Source organism: Pantherophis guttatus, chromosome 1 (genome assembly GCF_059756535.1).
Source record: "Pantherophis guttatus breed Tessera chromosome 1, ASM5975653v1, whole genome shotgun sequence".
Taxonomy (NCBI): domain Eukaryota; kingdom Metazoa; phylum Chordata; class Lepidosauria; order Squamata; family Colubridae; genus Pantherophis; species Pantherophis guttatus.
This window is the reverse complement of record NC_142063.1, coordinates 6,624,020-6,645,102: the sequence shown is the minus strand read 5'-3', so window position 1 is coordinate 6,645,102 and position 21,083 is coordinate 6,624,020. Positions and strand designations below refer to the sequence as shown.

The following is a 21,083-nucleotide window of genomic DNA, read 5'->3' as shown; positions in this document are numbered from 1 at the left end:
CAAAACCCAATGTGATCAATTCTGGAATGTTGCAATAAAGGGAGAAGTCAACCCTTTCTATATCTTTTTCACGCAGGAAAACTTAGAGGTCACATGATTTTATTGCAACCAATTCCTTTAATAAAATAATCTTTTGCTTCAACCTAATGGAGTCGAGAGTCTTTCTTGCTTACGGGACCAGATTGGGGCAGATCTGACAAAAGTTTCCTTTCTTTCAGATTCTTCCCTATTTGAGAAATGTGCAGTTCAACAACAGTGCTGGAGATGAGGTCTCCTTCTCAGAAGATAGACTGGGATCTGCTCGTTATGATCTTCTCAACTGGGTTCTTTTCCCCAATCGATCTTTTGTCCCCATGAAGTTTGGGCAAGTAAATCCTGAGGCTCCCCCAGGCCATGATTTCACCATTAACTCTGATGGAATCGTCTGGGCCATAAAGGTGAGCTGCAAGGAAAGCAGTAAGTTCAGGGGAAGATTCTTTTTTTTTTTCTGAGATGCAGAACATATTTCTAACTTGAGAAATAATCAATTGAGTCAGAAATCATGGCAGTCATTTTATGAAAAATCTCCCTTTCATGTAACACATTTGGGGTCTGATTTGTGTTATTCCACAAAGGGCTGGGATTGAGAAGAACGCCTGCTCGAAACGCAGGATGCAATTAAAGCAACCAACAGTGTTTTCCATGGACCATTTCTGCTCAGTTGTATCCTCATCTTTCTCTTAAAAATGCTGTAGTCCAATGACAAGCCTTCCTCTGCAGGCTGAGACCCCAGTTCCTATCTCCCACATCCATGGGTATTTCAGGAATGCCAATGGCCTGGATCCCTCAGGACTGTTCTTGATTTCTGATAGACAATGGCAAACTATTTATTTAGGGGAAAAAATCTGAACATAGAAATAGGAATAAGGAAGGCAAATAGGAATGGGGAAAAGAGTGAATGCAGCAGGTTCATTGCTTAGATCATCTCAAGTATTTCCCTTTTCTCTTTCAGAAAATGCCCTTTGCCAGATGTGGCATGAAGAGGTGCCATGCAGGAGAGAGGAGAAGAGTTCCAGAGGGCGAGCAGGTTTGCTGCTACCAATGTGATGCTTGTCCAGAAGGGACCTTTTCTAATCAGACAGGTAGACTAGACTTCAAATGCAAATTTCCAGGATCAAGGAAGACATTCATTAAATCATTTTTTGTTATTGTTGTTATTTTTGATTATTTATTTATTGGTTCAATTTATATGCCGCCCTTCTCCGGAGACTCAGGGCGGCTTACAATGCCTAAGCAATAGCCTTCATACTTTTGTATATATCTGCTTAGTATGGCTTCCCCACCTCCAGCAGTGTTCTTTTTTATTTATTTATTTTATTTTTATTTTTATTAAATTTGTATACCACCCTATTCCCGAAGGACTCAGGGCAGTGAACAGGCACAGGATAAAATACAGGAATACAAAAGTTAGAAACAATTTAAAACCAAATTAAATAATTTAGCCCATGACAATTAAAATCCCAATAATTTAAAACAAATTAAAATTTCAGTTTAAAAATTTAAAAGATTTAAAAGAAAGGAGAGAAAAATTAGGCCAGGCCGGTTTGCTGGAATAAGAGGGTCTTAAGAGCATGGCGGAAAGTGCACAGATACAGGATCCTCTGTATCTCCGGGGGGAGCTCGTTCCAGATAGTGGGTGCCCCCACAGAGAAGGCCCTCCCCCAGGGGCTGCCAGTCGACACTGCTTGGCTGACGGCACCCGGAGGAGCCCCTCTCTATGAGAGCATACCAGCCAGTGGGAGGCTATTTGTGGTAGTAGGCGGTCCCGTAAATAACCAGGTCCTAAGCCACGGAGCGCTTTAAAGGTGGTAACCAAAACCTTGAAGCGCACACGGAAGACCACCAGGAGCCAGTGCAGCTCGCACAGGAGAGGTGTCACACGGGAGCGCCATGACACTCCCATAACCACCCGCGCAGCCGCACTCTGCGCCAGTTGGAGCCTCTGGGTGCTCCTCAAGGGGAGCCCCATGTAGAGAGCATTACAATAGTCCAGACAGGAGGTGATGAGGGCATGAGTGACTATGTGTAGGGAGTCCTGATCCAGAAAGGGACGCAACTGGCGAATCAGGCGAACCTGATGAAAAATCCTCCCGGTCACGGCTGTCAAGTGCTCTTCTAAAGACAGCCGTGAATCCAGGAGGACACCCAAGTTGCGAGCCCTCTCCGTGGGGGCCAGCGATTCACCCCCGATAGTCAGCGATGGCGTCAACTGACTATATCGGGACATCGGAAACCACAGCCACTTGGTCTTGGATGGGTTGAGCCTGAGCCTGTTCCTCCCCATCCAGATCCGCACGGCCTCCAGACATTGGGACATCATTTCAAGGGCATCGTTGGGGTGGTCCGGGGTGGAGATGTACAACTGAGTATCATCAGCGTACTGATGGTACTTCACCCCGAAACCATGGATGATCTCGCCCAGTGGCTTTACATAAATGTTGAACAGAAGGGGCGAGAGGACTGACCCTTGTGGCACCCCACATATGAGGGGCCTCAGGGTCGACCTCTGCCCCCCTGCCAACACAGACTGCAACCGATTGGAGAGAAAGGAGGAGAACCACTGTAGTACAGTGCCCCCCACCCCTAACTCTTCCAGCCGGTGCAGCATGATACCATGGTCGATGGTATCAAAAGCCGCTGAGAGATCTAATAGGGCCAGGACAGAGGAGCAACCCCTGTCCCGAGCCCTCCAGAGATCATCGACCAACGCGACCAATGCCGTTTCCGTGCTGTACCCAGGCCTGAAGCCCGACTGGAACAGGCTTTTCTTTTTTATACAAAGTCAACTTCTTGCCCCCACAAACCGGGTCCTCATTTTACCTACCTCGAAAGGATGGAAGGCTGAGTCAACCTTGAGCCTGGTGAGATTTGAACTTGCAATAATTGCAGGCAGCTGGTGTTACTTAACAGTGCTTTAGTCTGCTGCGCCACCAAGGCTCTGTAAGATAAGATTGACATGCACTCATACTTTGTGATAGAACATTTCAGTTAGTGGATCTAAACTGCCCTGGCCACAGAGACCACCTTTCCCAATCTGCAGGAGTTACATGTAGGATAGCCTCAGGGCACAATTTATGAATCACCAACATGGATTTCCACTTCTACTCTAACATCCAATTGGGAAAACCAACTTCCAAACATTTCCAGGAGTGTGATGTGCAGTTCAAGCTTATTTTTTATTTATTTATTTTATTTTGTCAAGTACATATTAGATAATATATATAAGTATAAGCATGAATTGAATACATAAAATGAATACAATTAAAGGGAATATTAGGACAGGGACAGTAGGCACACTGTGCTCTTATGCATGCCCCTTACAGACCTCTTAGAAATGGGGTGAGGTCAACAGTAGACAGTCTTAGGTTAAAGTTTTAGGAGTTTTGGAATGAGACCACAGAGTCTGGTAGTGCATTCCAGGCATTGACCACTCTGTTACTGAAGTCGTATTTTCTGCAATCGAGTTTGGAGTGGTTTACTTTAAGTTTCCATCTATTGTATGGTCGTGTATTGTTGCGGTTGAAGCTGAAGTAGTCATTGACAGGTAGGACATTGTAGCAAATGATTTTATGAGTTATGCTTAGGTCATACCGAAGGTGGCGTGGTTCTAAATTTTCTAAACCCAGAATTTCAAATCTGGTGGCATAAGGTATTTTGTTGTGAGCAAAGAGTGGAGGACTCTTCTTGTGAAATATTTCTGGACGTGCTCAATTGTATTAATGTCCGATATGCAGTGCGGGTTCCAGACAGATGAGCTGTATTCGAGAATTGGTCTAGCAAATGTTTTGTATGCTCTGATTAGTAGTGTAATATTACCGGGGATGAAGCAATGCAAGAGAACACAGTTACTTATAATATGATCACAAAGGTCATTTATGTACAGTATGCAGAGTGTTGGTCCTAGAACGCTGCCTTGGGGGACACCGCTATTAACAGGTGCAGGATTTGATAGGGCGCTCCCTATTTTGACCACTTGTTGTCTGTTTGACAGGAACGCAGTTATCAAATTATGGAGGGGTCCAGAGGTGCCATAAGATTTTAGTTTTAGAAGTAGTTTGTCATATACCACTGAATCAAAGGCTTTACAGAAGTCCATGTAAATTGCATCTATTGCTTTGCCCTGATCAAGATTTGTAGTCCATATGTTTCTGCAGTGTAGAAGTTGTAGATTACAGGATAATTCTTTTCTGAAGCCAAATTGTTTATTAGAGAGTAGGTTGTTTGTTTTTAGGTGAAGGGTAATGGATTGGTTGATGATTGATTCCATGACTTTGCAGGTGATGCAGCATAAAGAGATTGGTCTGTAATTTTCGACTAGGCTGGGGTCACTATATTTTATATAGTGGGGAGAGATTAAGTGTTTTTCTATCAAGGCACCTAGTCTACCCCAACATGTAGGAGGGAGCATACTCAATAGAAAAACACTTAATCTCTCCCCTGGCTCAAGCTGAAGAAGGGAGGAGAACTTGTGGCTCAGAAGTTAATAGAACTGTCTCATATGCAGGTAGCCCAAGTTCAAATCCGAGTAAGGGTATGGCTAGCTGATGAGAGCTAAATAGCTTGAAATAGATCTATACTAGTCTCCCTTTATTTCTTTATCAGTGAAATATAAATATTAATATAATATCTATATAAGCCATATGTTTATGGATATTCTCGGTCATCCTGGTCATGGTTGTCCCAAAGGTGCTTTTTTTTCAAGAGGCAAGCAGACTTTCTGGCTTTACTTTGAACATGTTTCGCTTCTCATCCAAGAATTCTTGGACTCTTCAAAGAAAAACCAGAAAGTTCAGTTGCCTCTTGAAAAAAAAAAAAGCACCTTTGGGAGTTGTTGTTATTATTATTATTATTATTATTATTATTATTATTATTATTATTATTATTATTATTATTATTATTATTATTTATTTATTTATTTATTTATTTATTTAATTTATATATCGCCCTACTCCCAAAGGACTCAGGGTGGTGAACAGCCAAAAGATAAAATACACATAGTATAAACATTAAAAACCATTTAAAATACATTAAATACTTTGGCCCAAAACAAATTTAAAACACCCCAATTTATAAAACAAATTTAAAAGCAATTAAAAGGGAGGTTAGGCCAGACCAGCCTGCTGGAATAAGAATGTTTTGAGGGCACGGCAGAAAGTGCACAAATCCGGGATCCTCTGTATCTCTGGGGGGAGCTTGTTCCAGATGGCAGGTGCCCCCACAGAGAAGGCTCTCCCCCTGGGGGCTGCCAGTCGACATTGTTTGACTGACGGCACCCTGAGAAGACCCTCTCTATGGGAGCGTACTGGTCGGTGAGAGGCTACTGGTGGCAGAAGGCGGTCTCGTAGATACCCCGGTCCTAAGCCATGGAGCGCTCTGAAGGTGGTAACCAAAACCTTGAAGCGCACCCGGAAGACCACTGGGAGCCAGTGCAGCTCGCACAGGAAGGGAGTCACATGGGAGCGCCATGCTGCTCCCATAACTACCCGCGCGGCTGCATTCTGGACCAGCTGGAGCCTCCGGGTGCTCCTCAAGGGGAGCCCCATGTAGAGAGCATTACAGTAGTCCAGGCAGGAAGTGACGAGGGCATGAGTGACCATACATAATGAGTCCCGATTATAGTTCAAGCTATAATTTTTTTTTTATTTTAAGGCGTGCTTCTTCTGTCAAGTCTTTCAATCTCTGAGGAAATAGACCTTCCAAAGAAAGAGCAGGACAGGAAAGAAATCAGAAAGAGCAAATTTGAAGTACAAAGCAGAGAAATTAAAGCAGGGATAACCAACAGGAAAATCTACATGCAAATAAACAGCAACATTCCTGAACAGTCTTCTGTGGGTTCCAATATTCTGAGCGGGATGGGGGGTGGGGAACAGTATTGAAAGGCCCAGTAGACATCGAAGTGCTCAGTAGGTTGAGAGCTGGAATTGAGCAAATCCTGTTCTCTAGCTAACTTATCCCGAGTATCATCATAAATAAAGGATGATTTTCCCTTTTTTGATGCACCATAAATTGCACCGGGGGTCCTTTCATCACTCCTTTTGTGGGTTGGCTTCAACAGAATGGTGAGAATCATGTCATCTATGTGGGAAGAATAATGTTCATGGTAGTTGCTCAAGAAATCCTTTTGATTTCAGATGCAGCTCACTGTGAACTCTGCCCAGAAGATCAATATCCCAACATGGACAAGGACCAATGCATTGCTAAGAAGATCCACTTCCTTGCCTACCAAGACACCCTGGGATACATCTTAGTTTTTCTTGCTCTTTTCCTCTCTGTGATCACATCTGCAGTCCTGCTTATTTTTTATAAACATCATGACACACCAATTGTCAAGGCCAACAACCGAAATCTCACCTACATCCTCCTGGTCTCCCTCTTGCTCTGCTTCCTCTGCTCCTTCCTCTTCATTGGTCAACCAGGGAAGATCACCTGTCTCTTCCAACAATCTGCCTTTGCCATCCTCTTTGCCCTTGCAGTTTCCTCTGTGTTGGCAAAAACTGTCATGGTGGTTTTGGCCTTCATGGCCACCAAACCAGGGAACAAGACAAGGAAACTCTTAGGAAAACCACTGACCAACTCCATTGTCATAGCCTGTCCCCTGATCCAATCAGTCCTTTGTGCCACCTGGCTGGGAACCTCTCCTCCATTTCCTAACTTGGATTTTCACTCCTTGGTAGGAGAGGCCATCTTGGAATGTAAGCAAGGCTCAGTTTTAATGTTTTACGCTGTCCTTGCCTACCTAGGTCTTTTGGCCTTCATCAGTTTCACTGTAGCCTTTTTAGCTAGGAAATTGCCTGACAGCTTTAACGAAGCTAAGTTCATTACTTTTAGCATGCTAGTGTTTTGCAGTGTTTGGATCACTTTCCTCCCCACCTACCTGAGCACCAAAGGGAAGTCCATGGTGGCTGTGGAGATCTTCTCCATTTTGGCCTCTGGAGCTGCTCTCTTGGCTTGTATCTTTTTCCCCAAATGCTACATTATCCTTCTGAGGCCCGATCGGAATTGTAGAGAGAATATAATGAGGCACAAGAATCTCTGATATATGTGGGGATTGGAAACTTTTATTTTGACTTTGGGGCATGTTTAGAATGTGATGACATTTCTAAAAAATGATGACATGAAGGAAGATTCTCCACTGTGGGTTGTGTTGAAGTTTTTTGAATTTTTTTCCCATTATTTTTTTTAAATTTTATTCACAAGGTTAAAATACAAACTACACAAATGAGGGAAAAAATGCAAGAACAAAAGTAGGACATACAAAGAAATGCATTTGAAAAAAAACCCAAAAAGACATACACATAGATATTTCCCCCAGTGGAATACTGATAAATATATTTCAGCAATTGTTTGACCCCTTATGGAGAGTTTATGAACTTCTACATCTCAACTTCTATCCAACCCAATAGTTACTGTATTTTTTGGAGTATAAGACACACCTTTCCACCCCCCAAATGAGGCTGAAAATTTGGGTGCGTCTTATACTCCAAATGTAGCTTTTCTGAAGCTTTTTTTCAGCCCTAATAAGGCGCTAATGAGGCGCTAGTGAGTGAAGCTTTGCCTGCTCCCTCGACTCTCCACTGTGCTTTAATGAGGTGCTAGCCAGTGAAGCGATCTCTATGCTTTGCTCCGACTCTCAGCTGTTCTTTAGAATTTTTTTTTAGCGCTAACTAGGCACTAGCCGAGTGAAGCGATCTCCCCCTGTGTTTTGCCTGCTTTTCTCATTGCTGCTTTCTCTCAGCTGTGCCTTAGAAGCTTTTTTTATCCCCAAGCAGGGGGTAAAAAACCAGCAAACTAATGTGCTGAAGCTAACCAGACTAAGGACGCTAGCCAGATGAATACCTGGTAGGCAGATTTTTTTTCCTATTTTCCTCCCCAAAAACTAAGCTGTGTCTTATACTCTGGTGCATCTTATATAAAAATACGGTAACTAAAATATTTAATAGGTGAACACAACAGCAAAATTAAACTTCAAAGCCCTGTGTTAACAATCTATTATTGTATTTATCATGCAGAAAGTTTACAATGGCTTCTGATTTATCATAAATTATTGTAATCATTATGTCTGATCTATCCAGGATCAAATATCCTTGATTCATTCATAAAGCTTTGCCTTAAAATTTTAACTGGGGTCTCTCTGAAAAATTGCATTTCATTCCCCAAAATCATAAATCTCTGTTGTAAATATCTCTGTAGCATTTGTTGTCCAGGGAAATCTTCCTATAATTTGAAACACAGCATCTCTTGACAATTGATTTCTGATTGAATATAATAAATCCATTTTCCAATCTCCATCAATTTTCTTTAAAAAATCCAGTGCATCATTTATTGATTCTGTTATCTCTAAGTCTTTTGAATTCATGCGCCTTTCAGCTGTCTCCAGCAAACCTGCAATTCTTAAACCAGGTTCCTTTTCCTTCAAATCAGCCAGCCACAAATTAAATTCAAATCCATCTGATTGTAAATCTGATTTATTTGCTGTTACTTGTATCAGAGTGCCATCTTTGGGTTGATTTATAACCATTATTAATTTATCATTAGAGCTTGTAAGTTTAAAAGCACTTCCCCCCCCCCTCAAATGTTAAAAAGGGTTTTAACATTAAAATGGTCTGGTTCTCGTCTTCCTTTTATATCTCTTTTTATTGACATTGCAAAGAATATATAATGTATAATATGCACAAATTGGGTATAACTAGAATAGAATAACAGAGTTGGAAGGGACCTTGGAGGTCTTCTAGTCCAACCCCCTGCCGAGGCAGGAAACCCTGCACCACTTCTGACAAATGGTTATCCAACATCTTCTTAAAAATTTCCAGTGTTGGAGCATTCACAACTTCTGCAGGCAAGTTGTTCCACTGATTAATTGTTCTAACTGTCAGGAAATAACTAGTCTAGAGAAAAGAAGGACTAGGGGTGATAACAATCTGAGGATCCAAATTGTGGGGGGGGAAATATGCTGACTCTGTAAACTGCTTAGAGAGGGCTGTAAACAGACGTGGTATTCAGCCGGTTTGCACCAGTTCAGGCGAATCGGTAGTGGCCTGCCCATCTGCCCACCCGCTCTGGCTCCAAGTCATGCTATTTAGGCATGTTTTCGAGGCTGGGCACATGCACGGAAGGCCGGGTGCATGCGCATGCAGAGTGCACGCATAAAGCGAGCATGTGCATGTGGGGCAAACTGGTGGTAAAGGTAAGTGAAACCCACTCCTGGCTGTAAAGCACTGTGAAGCGGTATATAAGTCTAAGTGCTAGTGCTATATGATAGCAGTATTCCAAGTATCTGAGGGGCTGCCACAAAGAAGCGAGGGTCAACTTATTTTCCAAAGCACCAGAGAGCAAGAGAAGAAGCAACGGATGGAAACTAAACAAGGAGAGAAGCAGCCTGGAATTAAGGAGAAATTAAGGAGCTTAGTATTGAATAGACAAGCGCAGGAACCAATCAGGAGCGAGTAGCTGGAGCGGGAAAATTAAAGGCGCGTCAGTGGCTGAAGCCGCGGACAGCTCCATTTAAAAGGGGCTGCCGCGGCTCGTATTGCCATTGCTGTACTGGAGCCAAATAAAGCTGTTTAAATTGTCGAGCATGTCCTGCATCCTCTGTCTGTGCCCAACACTCAACAGTTTCTTTCCTGACAGAGAGATGGGAGGGAGAGAGTGAATGGAATGGGATTCAGCAAGGTTTGTCTTCCCTACCCCCATTTGCTCTTCTAGGAGGGAGAGGGAGGAGGGAAGGAGGGAGAGGGAGAGGAAGAGAGAGAAATGGATGGATGTGGATTGTAACCTCCTTGGGGCTGAGAAGAATTGCTGCAAAACTGAGTTTTCTGAAGGGAACCACTAGACTTGTAAACAACTTAAAAAATAATCTAGTAAAAAGAAAAGTCAAACAAAAGCAAATAAAACACTCCCAGGAGGAAAACAAATTAAAGTTCCATTTGTGTGTATTATTTAATGGACTGCTAAATTGGCAAAATGGACTGCTAAGTTGGCTGCGCCCACCCAGCCACATCCACCCAGTCACATGACCACCAAGCCATGCCCACCCAGTCACATGACCACCAAGCCATGCCCACCCAGTCACATGGGGGGGCAGCCACACCCACCTAGCCAGTCCAGCCCCCCCAACAGTCTGAAGGACCTTGAAGTGGCCCCCTGTTCAAAAAGTTTGAGGACCCCTGGTGTAGGGTCTCCTGCTTGGGCAGAGGGTTGGACTAGATGACCTACAAACTTCCTTTCTATTCTATTCTATTCTCTTCTCTTCTCTTCTCTTCTATTCTATTCTATTCTATTCTATTCTATTCTATTCTATTCTATTCTATTCTATTCTATTCCATTCCATTCCATTCCATTCCATTCCATTCCATTTCCTGAAAACAATTGCAGCTAGAATTCCTCTATCAAAACTCCATCTTGTCTGCAGGGGCTCAGTTTCATGTTAAGTCAGATATCCAACGTCATCTGTGGATTACAAGAAGAGACACAAACATGTTTTTCCCTTTCTGGTATGCAAACGAATCTATAAGTAATTGGGTAGGACAATTGCTCTTCTTTGCAATTATCAGTGGAACTGCAATTTTTATTCCCTTTGGGTTTCTATTCATAAAAAAATTTCCAGAGAACACCAGCTTTAAAAATATATGCCTGGAATTCCCCAGGTGGGGTGACAGGACACGTCACCTCACCTTGTCTTGCAAAGAGCTCATTCCTGGGTTTGATGAGACTCAGCTGGCTTTAACTTTGTCTTCGGTCACAGCTCAGACACTTATAAGGGGAAAGATGGTTGATATAAATTTGCCACAAGGCCATCCAGGTGGAATGATCGGCTTCTGTTGTGCTAAAGCTGTGATGAGATGAGATTTCAAGTGCTACCTGAAATTCACCTTCTGCATAAACCTAGATTTCTGATCTTGGAGGGAAGGTGAGAAGAATGACTGAGTTGCCTCTCCTCCTCCTCATCCTGCTATTTTGGCTCCTGCTTCCAACTTCTGCATCGAGGATGCAAAGTGTATGTGTGTTGACAAGGTCTTTGCAGATTCTGGAGGACTATTACAGGCCTGGTGACCTCATTATTGGTGGGAATTTGCCCCTGGCAACCATTGTTTTATCCTTCAGCAGCCTACGCTTTCATAAAGACCCATTCCAGCATCGTTTACCAACTCTGTAAGTTTCACCTGGAGACAAAAGATATAGAATGAATGTTTGCTTTCTTTGGGATTCAGGAACTCCTTTTAGAAATACTGGTCCTGATGAGATTTGCAGTGTCCTAGAGTAAATATTTGGACTTTTTCAATAAAAAACCAAACTCATAAAAGAGAATAAAATTCTTAAACTTTCCAGAATTCCTCCTGATAAAAAGTGAGGAGGGATCACAATTAGAAACTGTGCCCGTCTAGTTAAGACATTGGCCTATAATATTAGTTTGGATAGAAAATCAATGGCAAAATCAATTTCCTAATTAAAATAAAATAAAATAAAGCAAAAAAATACAAAAGGAAAAATTGGTTTTGGAATCAGTAGTGCTCACGAACAATGGCTTTTAAGAAATCTATGCTGTGACCCCCACTGGAGTTTTGTGCTCAGCAATGGTTGCTTCTCCTGCAGAAACTTCTCCAAGAGAGATAATCTGCTAGAGGAAAAATTGGGAAGGATTACAATCACTGGAGCAAAGTGAGGAAGGGAGGGATGATAGAGGGTATTAAATGGTCTGTGATTGAGATGGACGGTTTAGTCAAGGAAGATCCTTTAAAAAAAATCCAAACTCAATGAAACTTGGGAGTTGCTCCAAAGAACAACACAAAAGACAAACTCCAACTGCATATGTGAAATTTCCTGTAATTGTTCCTCAATGTTTTTCTCACTATAGAGTCAGGCCCAAGAAATACCAGCAGTTCCTGGCCTTGGTGTTTGCAGTCTCAGAGGTCAACAAGGACCTGGTTCTCCTCCCCAACATCACCCTTGGCTTCCACATCTATGACAATCACCAGATTGAGAGGCAGATTTCCTTAATCAGCCTCTCCCTGCTCTCCACAAGAGGCCAGACGATTCCAGGTTACAAATGTGACCAGCAGGACACTCTGCTGTCCATCATTGGAGGTCTCAGCTCCCAATCCTCAAGGCAGATGGCCTCCATCTTCAGCATGTTCAAGGTCCCACAGGTAAGAGAGCTCTCTTGGATACAGTATGGAATAGACAAAGATCAAAATCACACACAGAAGCCAAAGATGAAACTAAAGGTAGTTTTGGGGGGAAATCATGAGCTTGTGACTCTTAGTTTATGCTTCATGAAAGGGTAGCCATCCTTTCAGTGACATTTATTCTCTACATCAGGTTGATGGTTTCTTCTATTGTTTTCTCACATGTCACAATCAGTCAAAATGTGTAACTGGTGGCTCTTCCTAAGAAGGGAAGAAGCTTTAACCTGCCACTCAAAGTGACTCAGCTTGACTGGTGGAGCAAACGCCACACAGTGGTGACTCCTAAAGTTATTTTGTCTTTGAAAGAAGATTCTCACTTTTTCCAGCTCGGTGTTGGCTTTGAGTTCTCTCAGGACGAGAGGACAGTTTATCCTTCCTTCTTCAGGATTAACCCCAAGGAATTTCCTCAGTATGTGGGTTTAGTCCAGATGCTCCTGCATTTCCAGTGGAACTGGGTTGGGCTGGTGGCCCCTGAAAGTGACAACGGAGAACATTTCATTTCAACTCTGATGCCAATGCTCAAGGAGAAGGAGATCTGCCTGGCCTTCACTGAAAGGATGAAATTGGATTTTCTTGCTTCTACAAAGTTGAAATTTCTTGATATTTTCAAGACTTGGTCTAAAGCTGAAGTGATTATTCTCTTTGGAGACTCCAGTAGCATTACAAATATACTGGCAGTGATGAATGTTCATGAACAGTGGACCAAGGCAATATTTTGCAAAGTTTGGATCTTAACTTCCCATTGGAAAGTTAGTATGATGGGATCTCAAGACTTATTGAAAGGTATAAATCCCTTCCATGGAGCTTTGCATTTTAGGGACCACACTGGGGATATCTCAGAATTCACACATTTCCTCCTGTCTTTAGACCCTTTCAACCCACAAGGGGACGTCTTTCTCCCTCAGTGGTGGGAGAGGGTCTTTGAATGCAAGATCTACAAACCAGGTGAAATTTCTCCAGCCCAGCAAAAAACATGTACTGGAAAGGAGAATTTGCAAACTCTGCCAACATATGTGTTTGAAACAGGCATGACAGGGGAAAGTTACAATATTTACAATGCAATTTATGCTCTGGTACATGTGTTACATACAACGTATGGTTCAGGACCACAACCAGCCCTGCTGAGGCTTGGAAAAAGAATCTCAAAAGTCTGGTCATGGCAGGTAATTTCTCTGACTTTTTTATACAGTCCACAGATCTTTAGATAGGAAGCTTCCCATATACATTTCTTCAATCGCTGATTCAATGTCCACATGCCACCATGTCAGTAAAGATTAAAACAACAATTATTTACGAACTATAATACGAATTAAGTGTATGGTTCTGTTGAAAAGGGGCAGAGGGGAGAAAAGATAGAGGAAACATTTTCCTGTACTGTAAAACCCTAAAAAGTGTTTCTTGGGTTTCCAGGAGTGGACATTCAGAGCAAAATGACAATATATGTGTATTTGCACAGGATCCTTCAAGAGGTTGGGCTCCTGGTTTGAAATTCATCAGAGGCTGTTTTGGATCAAAGGAATAAAGTTGAAACTATCTAGACAGTAAAGTGACAAACCAGGACAGGTGCTTCCTTCCACATGGCCTCACCTGGTCAGACCTGCTTCCTGCATCGTGCCATCTTTGACTATGAACTAGAGAAAGTTAGTGGGGTTTTACATGGTTGTGACAGAAATTATTTAATCATTCCAAAAAAACCCATCCATCATTTACAAGATGTGGGCTGGCAGGAATGGTCAACATTCTAGAAGATAGACTCAAGATCCAGATGGATTTTGACAGACCTGAACACTGGGCCCTATCTAACCAAATGAAATTCAGTGTAGAGAAAAGTAAAGTCTTAGGCAAGAAAAACCAAAAGTACACCTACAGCTTGGAAGAAACCAGGCTTAATAGCAGTGAGAGGGATCTTAAGAGTCTTAGTGGACAACCAATTAAATATGAACCAAGAGTGTATGGCGGCAGCCCAAAAAGTCAATACACTCCTAAATTGCAAAAAGAGAGGGATTGAATCAAGATCAAGTGAGGTACTAATACCACTCTATAAAGCCTTAGTAAGGCCATACCTAGAGTATTGCATCCAGTTTTGGTCACCAAACTATAAAAAAGGTGTTGAGACTCTAGAAAGAGTGCAGAGAAGAGCAACCAAGATGATTAGGGGACTGGAGGCTAAAACATACAATTGCAGGAACCTGGCATGGCTAGTCTAGTGAAGAGACGGACTGGGGTAGACATCATAGCAGTGTTCCAATATTTGAGGGGCTGCCACAGAGAGGAGGGGATCAATCTATTCTCCAAAGGACCTGAAAGCCAGAAAAAGAATAATGGATGGAAACTGATCAAGGAGAGATTCAACCTGGAGATAAGGATAAATGTTCTGAGAGGGAGAACAATTAACCAGCTTGCCTTCAGAAGTTGTGAGAGCTTCATCACTGAAGGCTTTCAAGAAGAGACTGGACTGACATCTGTCAGAAATGGTGTAGGGAGTCCTGCTTGGGTGGGGGTTTGGACTAGATTATCTACAAGATCCCTTCCAATTCTGTTATTCTATGTTCTATTTTAAAATGCATGTAGCCAGATATCACATGAGCAAAAACATGCAATGAAATCTGGAGTATGGCATTAAAATCTTTGCATGAGGGATCATTCTGGTAAAACTAGAGTTGAAGAAGCCATGAAAAATGGCCCAATAATAACACCCCCTCTTTCATCTAGAAGGAGTCAAAATTTTAATATTATTCCCGATTGACCAGAATGCCTGGAATTCCTCTATTTTCTCAGACATACCCCCATGTCCTAAGCTGATGGCCAACAAAGAACGAAAGAAGCCCTGATATTTCATGTGTAGCCTTCAGCCAACTTCTCCAATGTCTAAAAATTTCTTTTCTTTCAGATTCTTCACTATCTGAGGACTCTTCAGTTTAACAACAGTGCTGGAGATGAAATCTCCTTCTCAGAAAATCAACTGGGTTCTGCTAATTTTGATCTTCTCAACTGGGTTTTCCTCCTGAATAAATCTTTTGTGCCCATCAAAATTGGGAAAATAGATCCTAAGGCTCCCCCAGGCAAGGATTTCATCCTAAACTCTGGTGCCATTGTCTGGGCCACAAAGGTGAGCAGGAAGGAATTGTTGTAAGTTCAAGAAAGATTCATTCCCTTCTAGGGATGCAGAACATCCTTCTAACTTTCTTTCATGGTGTGGAGACAATAACCCAGGGGTGGGATTCAGGTAATTTAACAACCAGTTCTCTGCCCTAATGATTTCTTCCAACAACCAGTGTGCCAAACTGCTCAGAATGTTAACAACCAGTTCTCCCGAAGTGGTGCGAACTAGCTGAATCCCATCACTACAATAACCTGGTCATTAATACCAATCAGACCAAGGAGCTTGTAGTGGACTATAGAAGGAATAGATCAGAGACCCAGCCCTTGGTGTCCAAGTAGAGCAAGTGGCCAGTTTGAAGTTTCTGGGTGTTGCATAAAAGAGAACCTGACCTGGGGAGCTCACATTGCAGCATGTCACTGCGTTATTTTATTTGCCAGCTGAATTCATCATTTCTGGACTGTCAGACTCTCCGTAGCTTGCCAACTTCTTATCAGTAAGCTACGTGTTTCCGTATCCACCCACATTCTTTTACATTGCTTCACACACTTTTTCCTTTGTTCTCTTTCCAGCAAGGTCCAGCTGAGATAGCCGGCAAGAATTACTTTCAAAAATGTAGCAATTAACTTTCTTAGTTAGTGAGGTGTTTTATTTTCTTTATAACAAATAAATGAGTTTTATTAGAAACCTTTCTTCGCGTTTCTTTTTCGGAATATTGCAAACAAGGAGGAGCCACGATTCATCTCCTCTAATTAAACCAGGGTAATTAGTCCCAGAGCCAAACATGGGATTAATAAATGCCCTGACACAGCACTGGTCAAAAGGGCCCAGAAAGAGATTATACTACCTGAGACTTCTCAGGAAACAAGAACTGAATGAAAAACTGCTGGTGACCTTCTACCGCTGCACCATAAAGAGTATTTTAACTTACTGCACCTGTGTATGGTTTGCCAATTGCACAGTGGCAGATAGGACAGTGCTCCAGAGGGTTAACATCATTGCCCAAAGGATCATTGGTTGCCCTGCCCCCTCTTTGGAAGAGCTTTATAGCTCCCACTGCCTTAAGAAAGTTCAAAATATTCTTAAAGATCCATCTCATTCTGGGCACCTTTTTTTTTGAACTATTACCATCTGGCAGACAGTACAGGATAATAAAAACAAGGACAAATAAACTGAAAAAAGCTTCTATCCCAGAGCAGTAACTACTGAATGTTGAATTCTACTGCATAGTGCAATATTAATGCAATATCAGGGATTTTCAGTTCAATTGTATAGAATGTGAAGGAAGTGTGTTTTTGTTTTATTTCTATAGTTTCCTTATGTATGATGTACACTGAAGAGGGCATTTAAGTTCATTGTACGAGGTTCAATGGCAATAAAGTAAACTAAATTAACTTGAAAAACGGTCAGTTGAGTCGGAAAATAAGGCAGGGATTTGGTAAATAACCTGCTTTGCATTTAACACACTTGAGTTCTGATTTGTGTCAAGCCACAAATGGTTGAAATTTGGAAGAATGTCTGTCAGATGTAAATGCCTTATTCCCTAATGTGTAAATAATGTATATATGGGATATCAGGGGTTAACTTATTCTTTGTTTCTTAATGTATTCATAATTCACCACTCCCACTCTTGGCTCCACCCTTTGTATATATAAGGAGCCACCTTCACCATTTTCTTTGCTTCTATCTGTGAATATTCAGTGAATATAGAATGCCTACTATAATTAAAGAGAAATATATTTAAACCTCTAACTCTCATTATTATTATTGAGTCTGATCCTAAAAATATTGCAACAAACTGGTAGCAGAGGATGGTTAATTGACTCAATAAATACCTAAAAATGTCTAAGAAAGATAGGCCCAACACCAGGGCCTACAGCAAAGAAATAGAAACTGAACAAGAAATAATCAACGAATCCACAAACGCGATTTCGAGAGAATCCGAAGAATACACCACTGAAGAAGAAGAATTAATAAATGAAAATGATGGCCAGGAGGAAATCGAAATAGAAAATAACGAACTCAGGTCAGAGATACTGAAGCTATTAAAAAGCCAGAAGAATGATGAAAGCCTCATCGCGAACCTCCAAGAAATGCTGAAGAACAGCGGAGCAGCGAGAGAGAAAAACATCGCTAAAGAGAAACCCAAAGACCAAAAAACTGTGAGTGATATGACTACAGAGAAAGTCGTTATGAAAAAGAAAAGATGTGATCCCGCGCGAAATTTTGAATGGCAGCCATCTTGGTTTCAACAAGCCTCCAAAGTGAGCGAAGCAGAGCCAATCAAAATGCTCAGTTCAAAATTTCTGGCGCGAAAAACGTTATCAGACAACGAAAGTGAAAAGGAGGATTCAAACTCTTCGGAAGAGCCAGAATCAGAAAATGAAAACGACTTAACGAAATCCCAAGTAAAGTCAGCAATGAAGACGCTTTTTGCTGCATTTGGGCCAAAATTAAAAATTTCCAAAGCGCCAACGAAGAAGCAAGCGAACAAGTCGATACTTCAAGACCTGCACGCTCCCATCCTGACTTCGAGAACGACGACGCCCGAGCCCAGAGAGCCATGTCGATTCCGCCCTACACCGCAGACCGAAGCAAGTGCCAACGCACCCAAAAGAAAGAGAAGAACAGTCGCCGCCATCAGAACTCCTAAGACCGAGCCAGAGACCGACTCGTCTGAAGAGGAGCGGAGCGAGCGAGCTACAATGGAGAGAACCTTCCACGACGACGTCAAAGAAGAAATGAACAACGCGCATGTGCGAAACTACGTAGACGGTCCGGAAAGACTTGAACTGGCCAGAGAACCGCGCAGACTCGTTGCGAGCATTCCCATGCCGTTTTGCAATTTCCTACACTTACGAGACCACGGACTACCTCAGGTTGTAAGTAATGGACAAAATAATGTGGGTAACTTACCCAGTGACTTCCCAAAACTTAGGGTTGATGGCATTAATTTACAAGAATGGTACCAACAGCTCCAGGTTGTCTTTATGAAAGAAAATTTACTATTTTTTATCACTAGTCCCCCAAGAAGACCTTGGACTTTAAAAATAGATTGTTTACATCATAAGGCATTTTTCTTAATAATATCTAGCGTGTCTCCTGCAATGTATCATAGCATCAAACCAAATCTAACTGTTTCAGAAATAATTCAATGCATGTTTAATTTGTTTCACAGCGATAGTGTAGCTACCACCACAAGAATGTCTAAGGACTTCTTTTCTTCCAGAGTAAAACCAGGGGTTTCCATAAGTGAGCATTTAATATCTTTAAACAAAATAAGAGCTGAGCTGCATTTGAGGGGGGAAGTGATTTCAGATCAAACAATGAAAAGTGTTATTATCAACTCACTTGATTCATCATGGGATAGTTTTATGTCACACTTAGACACCATCAATCTAGGATATTTGTCAATAGAAAGTCTGTCTAACAAATTGATAGCAGAAGACAATTCAAGAAAAAATCGTTATAGCAATCACACAGAACACAAATCTTTTAGGAAGGTAGCTTTCCAAGAAAAATATAATGAAACTTTTAAATGCCACAATTGTGGGTCCAGAGAACACAATAGAAGAGATTGTCCCAAAATTTCAAAGGAAAGACATAGGTCAGAATATAGGAATAAATACAATTATAGACAGTCTTCCACAGATAGACATAAATATAGAAGCCCAACAAATTACAGAGAAAGTAGAGGGGGCAGAGAAAATTCAAAAGAGAGAAAATCTGGTTCACTGAATGGACTAAATAAACAAGACAGCACTAAAACGCAACCAAATGAGAACAATAATTGGCTTATTGATTCTGGAGCAACTAATCACACCACTAATAACAAAAATATATTGTCTTCATTTACAGAAGATAAGTTTGTAATAAAGGTAGCTAATCAAGAAAAAGTTCAAGTATTAGGCAGAGGGAATGTGACCTTGCCTGGTCTAGGAAAAATAGAGGGGGTATTGTTAATACCAGAAATACCTCATAACATACTAAGTGCCATAAAACTAAGCAGAGATTCTGACATCAATATAGTTTTCTCAAAGGGAAAAGCAACTTTAGAGAAGAATAAAACAAATGTAGGCACTGTGATGATTAAAGGAGGCCTACCCTATCTGATAACAAAAGAAAGATGGTTACATAACATTGATTCAAATATGGAAGATTGTATTGAGGCAGATGATGAAAATATTAGTAACAGTGACAATGATGAATGTAAAATATCTCATGATCACACAGATACACACAATGAGAAGAAACCAAAAATAGGTAAACCAATTCATGACGAGTGTGCTCATATCTTACATAGGAAGTTAGGACATGCAAGTTTTCCTGTAGTACAAAAAATGACTGAACACGCAGAAGGTGTCAAAATAAAAAATTGTGAAAATTATTTGGAATGCTCAGTATGTAAATCTACTAAATTAAAAACTAGTCCCAGGCCAAAAAAATCCACCAGATCAACTAACAAAATTTTTGACTTAGTACACATGGACTTAGTTGGTCCATTAACTCCATCAATCACTTATAGAAAACGTTACTTCCTAACAATAGTAGACGATTACAGTCGCTATGGTTTTGTTTACACATTAAAACACAAGGATGAAACCTTTCAAAAATTTAAGGAATTTTACAAACGCATAGAAACACAACATAATATCAGAATAAAACAAATTATGACAGATAGGGGATGTGAATTCATGTCTAAAGAATTCTCCCAATGGTTAAAGGATAGAGGAATGCTACATTACACGTCTAGTCCATTTTCTGCGTTCCAGAACGGGATTGTAGAGAGAAAGAATTCCACATTACAAACCATGATTAGATGCACATTAGAGGATGCTGGTTTAGGCAAACAATTTTGGTCAGAAGCCCTACATTATTCAAATTACACTCAAAATAGAACCTGGTCCAGTATTGTGAATAAGACACCATATGAGGTGATGTATAATAGGAAACCAAAATTAGCACACATGCACATATTTGGGGTCACTGCAGACGTACACATACCCAAACAGTTGAGAAGAAAGGGAGAAAACGTATCCAGAAGACTAAGATTTATGGGATATGAAACTGGCACCAAAGGGTACAGATTCATTGATAATAATAATAAATTTATAGTTTCCAGAACAGCTGTGTTCCATGAACAGGCCAACTGGTCTAAATTACATCTTAATGAAATATTTCCGAATAAATGCAAAGATACCAAATCTCGTGAGGAAGGGACGATAGAAAATCAAAATGTTAACAAAAATAAAAACAAAACCAAAACATGGACAAATAGTCAACACAAAATAAAGACAGACACATTAACAAAAAAGGAAGCAAGATATTTGCATGACTACCATAGCAAACCAGAAAGAGCTATTAGGAACAACAGAAATCAAATACCAAATAAATACAGAGATTACATAATGCATATGGATGGTGAACAAATAACACCTAATACATATGAGGAAGTATTAAAACTACCTCGTGAAGAAAAGGAAAAATGGGAACTAGCTATGAAAAAGGAGATGGAAAGTTTGCAAGGATTAAATGTATTCACACCTGCGATTGCACCCAAAGATAAAACAATTATTGGTACCAGGTGGATTTATAAAATTAAGAACCTAGAAGGAGGCAATACCTTATACAAAGCTAGATTGGTTGCACAAGGTTATGCACAAAAATATCCGGAGGACTATACTGACACATACTCCCCCACAGTAAGAACAGAGAGTGTTAAAACAGCTCTAGTAGTAGCATCCGCACTCAATCTTGATGTA

The 21,083-nt window shown here is 41.1% G+C and overlaps 1 protein-coding gene across 1 annotated transcript in view; it reads left to right on the top strand.

Annotated features, from left to right (window-relative positions):
* LOC132710553 (vomeronasal type-2 receptor 26-like) overlaps positions 1 to 21,083 on the top strand; it is a 72,141-nt gene that overhangs the window by 21,027 nt on the left and 30,031 nt on the right. The window contains exon 4 of the mRNA XM_087888584.1: positions 15,112 to 15,330. Coding sequence (XP_087744710.1) covers positions 15,112 to 15,330 — 219 coding nt within the window. The remainder of the gene's footprint in view (positions 1 to 15,111; positions 15,331 to 21,083) is intronic.